This window comes from Nuphar pumila, chromosome 11 (assembly GCF_984573655.1).
Source record: "Nuphar pumila chromosome 11, dmNupPumi1.hap1.1, whole genome shotgun sequence".
NCBI lineage: Eukaryota > Viridiplantae > Streptophyta > Magnoliopsida > Nymphaeales > Nymphaeaceae > Nuphar > Nuphar pumila.
The window spans coordinates 8517597-8527297 of record NC_143259.1 but is presented as its reverse complement, the minus strand read 5'-3'; the positions used below and the strand labels follow the sequence as shown (position 1 = coordinate 8527297).

The 9701-nt window shown below is 38.4% G+C and overlaps 1 protein-coding gene across 1 annotated transcript; it reads right to left on the bottom strand.

Annotated features, from left to right (window-relative positions):
* Positions 1 to 1128: 1128 nt before the first annotated feature.
* On the bottom strand, positions 1129 to 1692 carry LOC149821848 (uncharacterized). The gene has a single exon (XM_089980182.1). The coding sequence runs from the start codon at positions 1690 to 1692 to the stop codon at positions 1129 to 1131; it is 564 nt and encodes a 187-aa protein (XP_089836308.1).
* Positions 1693 to 9701: the final 8009 nt, after the last annotated feature.

Here is a 9701-nt window from a genome sequence, read left to right as displayed (position 1 = left end):
CACACCCATGTGCCAGTGTGGTTTGATTCAGTGCCTTCAACTCAGCACCCTCTGGCCACGCTGGCGACCCCACGGTGGTATGCATAATTAATCAACTCTTGTGAACTCATACCACGGTCATAGCGAAGCAGCAAGATTGCTTCTAATCCAACCGTTGGTTTTCCCACACTTTTACCTCAAATAACAAAAGAAGCACTATGTAGATTTAGGTACTTTAACCTTCTTTCTGTGTCCCACCAGCTCAACCTGTATATATATAGAGCCAAACACAGGACACAAAAAAGTAAACCCGGCGACTATTCTGTCGAGGATTTGATGTATCCTGATAAACTTGTCATGAATTGAAGGTGTAAACCTCTAGAAAAGACGGAAAAGGAAGTCACAAGGAGCCTTTACTATTTCGTGCTCAGAGGTACAAGTCCTATTTTTGTCATTAAAGACCATAATTTCTAAAGATGGGCTTAATTCTTTCCAAGCTTGCAGGTTAAATTTTTTCGCCTTTAATAACCAAAAATCGATGAAGAAAAGATGGAGCCATCATGGTGACCTTGGAACATGTAAAAAATGGTGAAACTGATGAAAAATATGAAAAATCTCTTAAAGAACAAAAAGGAAACATTTTGAACAGTCCTTTTCCCAGCAAGTCTAATGACTTTCCTTTATGATATTTTTTTCCTCTTAAATATTTGATCTCAATATAGCAGAGATAAGAGAAGTGCATTTGGGATTTAATTAGAATAAAAATCCAATCTGTTGAAATAATCTAATATATAAAGATGGAATATGTAGCCAATGTATGGAATTGGATTCAGTAAATAAAAGATTATCAGAAGAAGGGAAAGAGAAAAAAAAACATTCATACTTTTAAGCTTCAACCATGGAGAGGATCAGAAAGAAAAAAAGACAAGGAGTGAAAAGGAAAATTACTATACTGAAAAAGCATGTCTTCATACACAGAGTGCCATGAAGAAATTTAGAAGCCTATGTTATTACACATGCACATACCCAACATCAAAATGGTCGTCCCAACAAAAGATAAAGAAGAAAAGGACACATACAGGACTTCCTGCAACAATGAAATTGTGATCTACCCATGTCTCTCTATACTTGTTGATGCAGCTTCAACCTCTACAAATGCAAGGACAAGTCAAGCTTTTGGTCGCTGCCAGAAGAACCAGAGGCCTCATCATCAATACCCAGAAATTGGGTCATCTTCCGTGAGGGCCCCTCTGTTGAAAGCTCCCCATTGTTCACCACCCTGTCCTTGTGACTCCTCTGCCAATTCAAGAAACTTGCATCATCATCCCCAAAACAGGGTGGCCCCCTGTAAGGGTTGTCAAACCTAGGGGCTCCACTGGATCCAAACCTATCAGACAATTGAGAAGCAAATTGCCCACTTGGAGGGATACCATGATTTCCAGAATGGGCATTTATGTAGAAAGAAGGGTTCAAGACACCAAGGTTTGGAGCAAAAATAACAGGTGGTGAGGATAACCCTGAAAACCTGTAATCAACTGCCCTCTGTGCCTTTCTTGCTGCTGATCTCTCCTTCTTGTGTGCATTCTGATGACCACCCAAAGCTTGAGAACTCACAAACTTCTTAGAACAGAAAAGGCAAGGAAAGAACCTTTTTTCTCCACTTGAACCATCAGCAACTTCATTGGTTGCACCACCCTTTTCCTCATCTGCCATGCTTCGAGTTAGTAAAAAAAATGTAGGGTACTGGGGTTGGGGTGTTGGTCAGGACTCTAAACAAGTTTTCCTAGGGGGGCTAAGAAAAAAAATCTAAACTGGAAAAATGGATTAAAATACAATGGAAGGAATCAAATAACCATCTTGGTTTTGCTTTCTTGGACTGTAGAAAGTGAGGAACTTGGATGGTGATGGGCAAAAAACAAACCTTTCGTTGTTCTTTTCTTTCTTTTTCTTTTGGTCTTTGTAAAGCAGGGAGAGGAAGGCCTACCTCTATTTATATATACAGGAGAAAGAAATAGTGTGAAAAGAGTGGTGGGGTACTATGTGTAATCTTTGAACTAGTTGGAAAAAAGACAAAATCTTTCTGGATTTAGCAGGGTTTTTGCACAGAGGAGCAGGATGTGGAAGAGGGCACACAAAAACTAGAAAGAAGAAAAGATAAAGGTGGTGTTTCGAGTTTGAGGACCTTTTATTTTCGATTTTCAAACAGATGTCATGCAAGAGATGGGATGGCTTTGAAGCATATCTTGCAGTATTAATAAAGAAAGAGATAAAGAAGGATAGTGGGATCTTTCCTCCTTATTTTTTGTGATCTCTAAAAAGAGCAGAGAATTTAAAGCTTTGCATGCAAGGAAATAATAAAGGTTTGGGAAATATGGTAGGGCGTGATTGGAGAGAGAGTTAAGACTTGAGACTCGTGCTGGGGTTTTGGGCCTGACACACATCGGTTTCATAGGGCACTCTTGTAAATTGGCAGGCGTTTCCAACAGTTTCTCTTAATATCTGGACTTTGGTGAACAAAGGAAACATGATTCAGCGTTACCCGATGACCACTTTGGGGACCCTGCACGCCCATGCATGCAGCCTTGAGTTATGGGGCTCCCCTGCCATGTTTGGCCCTCATCCCATCCATGCACTCTGCCACCCTACCAAGCACTAATTAAGCCAAGCCCCACATTTGGGAAAACTCAAAAACCTGAAAGATATCCCGAACTAGGTTCTTTTCTTGCTTTACACTGGATACCTTTAATGGTCAGTATTAGGTTTGATATTTGGTCCAAACCCAGCTCACACACCTTTATGGGTGTATAGAGTAAAGCTGAGTTGGTTAAGCATAAAAACTATATTTGGTTTGTAAGGCTCTGGTCACATGCATTTGATACACATCCAATCCATTGTCTGGAATTTGATCCTATCTGCTCGATTTTACTCACTGTATGGAACTTGTAAGAAACCCTAAAAGCTTGACCTAAAAGGAAAGACACAACTGGAAGTACCACATACGGTCACAGGCTAACCTAAATTTCTTTAAAAATGCAGATAGCTTCAAATCATGCTCAGTTCTGCTTGAAAGGAAATTTATTGAAAAGAGTTAATTTAATAATTCTTTTGCCGCAAAGAAAGAATTTGTTATTAGCTTCCCAAGAAAAGAATAAGGTCCTAAACCCTAGAAGTATATTGGCCCCTCAAGTCCCCCTCAATTCCATCCTTGTATAAAGAAAAACGGTACATTTTTCTCGAAATTACTAACACAAAAATTCTAAGAAAAAAAAAATCAGTCAAAACCCTAAGCCGAAGAAAAATAACCCTAAGCCCTAGAGCAAAGCTTGAACACCTCTTCCCACGAGTTCAAAACAACCTTTGGGCAGAAGACACTTGTTATGTTTGGGTTTTATCTGAGTGGACCTTTGACTTCTAAGACACTAATAATACGTCGATAATAATACAATAAGCCATTGAACGGCAGCATGGGGCAGTCAATATTTTCTTTGTTAGGAAATAATTTCCATCATTTGGCAAAAGTACCCATGTGCTCTCTCTCTCTCTCCCTCTCTCTTGTGTTGGGGTGTGTGTGGAAAACTGAGAATATGATGTATATAGGTTCTCTTTGGCATGGTAGAAAAGTAGCAAAATTGCTATAGCATGCATGTGTTTTTCTTAGCTATCTCTTTTCACTTAACAATATGTCATGTAGCTCAAAGCCCTAAAAAGCACAAGGTACTGTTGTAAAGTTGGTACTGAACATGTCATGTACAGGTTTAACTGAAAGCTATATATAGAAGGAGGGAGGAATGGATAACCAAAAAAAACAAGTAGGGCTAAAATATGAGCATCCACATTAACCATGGCTTTTTTCCTAAATGTGGAACAAAGCCATTTGGATTTCATTAGAGACCCTTAAGAGGACAAATTGTCCATTTGTCTATCTCCTAAGGGAAGCATCAAGGGTAGCTTAGATAATCAAAAGTCATTGTTGTCTCATTAGAAATTCAGATACAAATTCAACCAAGATTTTTAAGTTTTCCCTAAGATAGATCAATGTCTTTCTTGTTATGTAACTCATTCCTCATGCCCAATGACAGGAAGAAAAAGAATCGAAGGTACAAACAATTGAGTGTACTTGAAAAAAGAATAGGTACTTGAATGTATGTGTGAGTCCGTGAGCACGGTACGTATGATGTGCTATCGACCAATCTCGAGGCTGCATGGTCTGTTTTGAACACTATCCTGTGGAACATGTCACATGAAAGCATGGGTCCCACCACAAATCTGGATGATTGTTCTGCCAGTTGGACGGTTGTGATGATGGTGGTCTCATCCAACTCACGTGAGCAACCTGATCATCTGATGCAATCAACACCTTTTTAACTTAGGGTTTAGCCTTTACGTTCGCTAGTGCATGATCACAAGCTCCGAGTCACAGCTATCTGCATTGAGGCAGGATCAGGTGCAATGACATTGCACAAACGCCATGTGCCACTGCACCTGATCACCCTCCATCTTCTGTGATACAGCATATGTCTGAGTGAGCCCCACAGCAAATGGATGGTGATCAGGTACAGCAGCACATTGCATTTGTGCAGCGGGGCTTGGCATTGGCTTGAAAGAAAACAAGAGTAAAAAAAAAAAAGGGGAATTTATTGTATAAATGCATAACTTATGATAAAATTATGTTTAACCACCTACCGTGTAAGACTTTTCATATAGATGCCCATCTTTTTATGAAATTGCTCATATAACTGCCTTAAGTTAATTTTTCTATCACTTCACTTTGTTCACTCTGTAAAGTGGCACTTTAGCTATTTCTTTATCTTTGAATGATTGGATTTTATTTTTTTAGTTGACATGAATTCTCTAAAATGACACTTTAATCATTTATTTTCTATAAATGACTGAGTGTCATTTGGTGTGATTGTCACACAGTTAAGGCCAAACGAGTAATTTTAGCAAATAAAGTGATATAGTTGGTCATTTGAGTAATTTGTCGAAAACTCAAAGGGCCTATTAAAAAAAATTAATAAGTAGGCTTTCAACATATTTTTTCAAAAGTTACACGCCTATATGTAATTACAAAAAAGAAAAGAAAAGAGGAATTCCATCAAGTTTGTCTCTGTTTGGGAGCCCGTAGTGGGTGGGTGGTGCAAGGATTCACGGATTCTCCAACACCCACCGCCGTTTGGGAGCTTGGATACGAAATCCCAAGAGATGGGAAGGGATTTTGTAGCCTCAAATCCCTCCTACCTCTCAAATCCAGCTGCAACCTCTATTGGTTGCAGATGACAACTCCAGGGATGTCCATGGATCAGATGGTATCCGACATCCACTCCAATTAGTCAGATATGGTAAGCCAAATCGATTCTGATTCATTTTGAGATCTTATTACAGAATCTTATGGATATTCGAATCCAATTACATGTAAAAAGTCAGATTTGGTTGTCTTTTTCCATCCAAATTTGAATCTGTCTCTGTATCCGAATAGATGATATCTGGTTAGGTTGGATTCAGTAAAACATACATCCAACCCCAATGTCAGACCACCCTTGTCATCTACCTTCTCAACTCCCTTTTAATTCACATTGGCTGTTAGGAGCTGGTAGTTGGCGAGGAAATGCTAACTCCAGCCAGCTGCCAAATACAAATCTCAAGGCTCCCGAATCCTAGATTTGGGGTATTTAGGGTTTTCCAAATCCAGTCCCCTGAAACCAAATCATTTACAAACTTTTTTTTTATATTAAATTATTTACAAATATTGATAAATATTTAAAACCCAACAACCTGTGGATTATGAAGCACTGTTTGGCTGTATGAGAACCTGGTTGAGACAAAGAAATTGTTTTGAGTAATGGAATTGCTGCATCAAGTGGGAAGTATTTAAAGTATTCTCTAGCTAGGTGTAGGGATGAAGAATCCCACCATCCAAAAAGGTGACAAAGACATTCCTTTTGGTTTCAGGAAGAAAAAAAAAAGGAAGGAAATTTTAAAACACTAAAGCTTGATGAAACTACTGGCCAGGTGAGTTATGAATTCAAACTGTTCTCCTGCAATGACTCAAAAGAGTGAAAGAGTGCAATTTTGGCTATAATAATGAGACTTTCAACCTCATGAGCCAATACAAAAGTGGGGAAGACATTGTGGGCTTAATTATTTGCATCAATGAGGGATCATCTCTAAAGCCAAAATATAGCCTAACTATCACACTTTATTCTCAATGTGGAGTCAAGTTGGAAAGCAAACTCAATTAAGAAAAAGAAGCAGGACAACGTAGGTTATTTGTTTAGAGTTACTTGAAAGGTGCCCAAAGTACACTAATGGATGTGAACAGCTTCTTTTTGGAAGATGAAAGACATAATTCTATTTTTCTATGAGCAAGAACACATAGCATGGTTGAAAGAGGAAAGATGAGTCATATTCACATTAAAGTAAAAAGTTGTCTATGAAAATAAGAGGTTTATTATCTGCTTATAATTAATACTTTTGGCAACATGGGACATAGATGACCCCAAGAGGTATGGTCTTAGGATCGCGGATAGAGAGGTCTTCCCCTACCTCAAGTTCGAATCCTCGTATAGGCAATATAGGCAACCACCTTTGCAAGGCTAAGCAGGAGACCCTCTTGGGATCGAGGTTTGGATATATATTGAGTTTTATGCTTATAGCACAATAATCATAGGTATGACAGGTTAAGACCAGCCTGCTTGATCACTGATGTCAAATGTGGTTTCTCCATGTACTAAACAATATATATTGGTAGCTGTGAAATGCTTAGGAACTAAATCGGGGGTGAATCGCGCTGGCCGTTCATCGTGTGCGTTGATGGATGGTCACGTGCAAAAACAAAATAGCGTCAAAATGATGAGTTTTTTCGCTGAAGGAACTTTAGAGGCGACAAAATTATCACTCCTAATGCTCATTTTTTCAACCAGAGTGCAAAAATTTTGTCGTCGCTAATGCCTCTTTGGCAGAAAAACTTGTCAAAAACACAATTTTTTGTTTTGTTTTGCGCTGGCCATCCATCAACGTCCGTGATGTACAGTCAGTGGGCGTTTGACCATGAATTTAGTACCTATAGATTTCGCAACTACTAATCTCTCTCTCTCTCTCTCTCTCTCTCTCTCTCTCTCTCTCTCTCTCTCTCTCTCTCTCTCTATATATATATATATATATATATATATATATATATATATATATATATATATACACACGTTGTGTGGATCAACTTTACAGATATATCAACAGGAAAGAATTTTCCTGGTAGCTGAAACTCATAGGGAGAGGTTGTCTTGACCAAATCTGACTTTTCGATGTGTTCAACATTGCCAAAATAGTGGGAATATTGACCCTTGTATCATTTTTCTTCCATGTGAAAAACTAAAAATACATATTTGAAGGTTGAAATTTCAGTACATTAATTGTAGGCCATTGATTTTTCAACCCCCAAAAATTTATGCATTCAAAAATTATGATTCCAAAAATGATTTCTACTAAATCAAACGTATAATCACATCTGGAGGGTCAGGTGTGAAAATTGAACCAAAATTCATTAAAAAAATTAATACAGATTTTTTACCAATGGTTCCTTACCAACCAAGCAAGGTAGCAAACATTACCCTTACATCAACTCCATTGTTTTTTATGAAAGTATAGAATCTGAGTTAATAATCAATATTCCTTTCTCATCGTTCACACTCCAGATTTACATTGGCTGTCCCCTTTTCTCTGTTTTTTCTTTTATGTTGTTAATTTTGTAACTGGCGTTGATAGTTGCCTTGGATATTGACCAGTTCACCAACATGTCTATTGGCATACAACCCTCTGACACACAAAAAAATAAAATGACCCACTGTAGCTGATGGAGTTTTCTTGGGGTTGCTCTTTGTCTTCTTATAGAAAGAAAGGACACAGGAGTAGGAAGACTGGAATATGCAGAACCTACCCTCAAAGCAATGATGCAATCATTCTACGGAATAAACCTGAACTGACAGCCATTTCAACAAAAGGAGAGATGATCCTATGTAAATGCCTTGGAGCCATCCTAGGGGCTCACTGTCCTAAACGATTCCCTTGTTTCCCAAATCCACCTGAATATGGCAAACCGCTTTGCATACTTGCTAGCTGCCTGTGAGATCTTCCTAGAGTATGTGTTCTCTACCCTAAGGGCTTGACCATGGCTGGTCAACGAACCCAACACACAGTGTTTGGCCTTGGCTCGCTCACTACCGAAAGGTGTTCGAGCTCGAGCTCAAGCTCAAGCTCATGTCTAAACACACCAATCTGGAGCCGGCTCGCCCCCGAGCCAATGTTGTTAAAATTGGTTCAGTAGGTGAATCGGTTTCTCAGAGAAATCCCTGAATCGAATCGAATCGCATCGCATGTGAATCGGCCCTTTTTCTTCACCAGGTGACGTGTCATTAAAAAAATAAAAGATGCTAAAAATATATTTTTTAACCCTTTTTAAATATTAAAAAATGGAATTGAGTCGACCTTGAATTGGTCCTTTCTGAATCGTTTTGAATTGGTCCTTCTAACTAGATATTTTTGTCAGCTATACAAACCGAACATACAACCAACCAACCAACCCCCTCCTCCCGGTTCAGTTTGTTTTCCAGCCTTATTTTTTATTTTTTTTTAAAGGCAAGCTGGGGTTAGAAGGACCCCTGCCAGAAAAAATAGCCACCCCATGTGACAGAGGGATTCGATCTTGGGCCTTCAGCTTGACAAGGGACCCTGCTTACCACATGGATACCACCTCGGTGGTTTTTTCCAGCCTTATTACCTCAACATGGTTAGGGCAGTTTAGATCATATTATATATAACCAATCATCAATTATATTCAATTCTCACTGCACATCTCACTTGGGAACTGTAAGACTGAAGCCCAGGTGCATTTTCATCAAGTGAGATGTACGGTGGAGATTGAACGTGACTGAGAATCAGTGTAATGCTGTTTACTTTTGTGTGTGAGCTTCACCTTTAGAAAAAGCTTTAAATATCTGCTGCATCAAAACAAAAAACTTGTCCTTTATAAGGCACTTTGCTCAAAAAGATCATTGTTTGGAATGATTGCCAACCACATTGTTCTTTGGTCTTATCGAAGAATCGCTTCTCTACCCTTTTGTGCTTGATTGTAATTAGTAATTCCTTTTCTTTTCGTGAGACAGCAAAAAATGGTTAAATAATGACTACATGATTAAAAAGATTTGGATTTGAAAAAGACTGATGAAGAAATAACACAAAAAGTAAACCACAAAAACAGCAAATCGTATAAGGGTTTTCATTTTTTTCAGTTTTTGATCACCATGTCATCTACATATTAATTAACCTTTAAATCATGTTTTTCTAATGTATATGTAACGTACCAAGTTTTCAAACCTAAAAAAAAAACACACTTTTATATTAAAAAAGTATCATCCATGAGTATGTTCCTACTATTTTCACTATGCTAAACAATATCCACGAGGTCAATTTAGTCAAAACAACTCTCTTCTGTAAGTTTCAAATAGAGGGTTCCTTGCCCACGAGTGTATGTATATATTACGTGAGAAAAAAAGTATCGTCAGACCCCCTTCTCGTCAGATGGGGATTACCGCATGCATCTACTTTTTTATATGATTTTTACATTTAGCAGCAGTCTTGGGCCATCGCTATATCATAAAAAATGAACAAAAAAGTACACCACTGCTGCCTTTGAATGATGGATCATCGGACTTTTAGTGTCAGATGACATG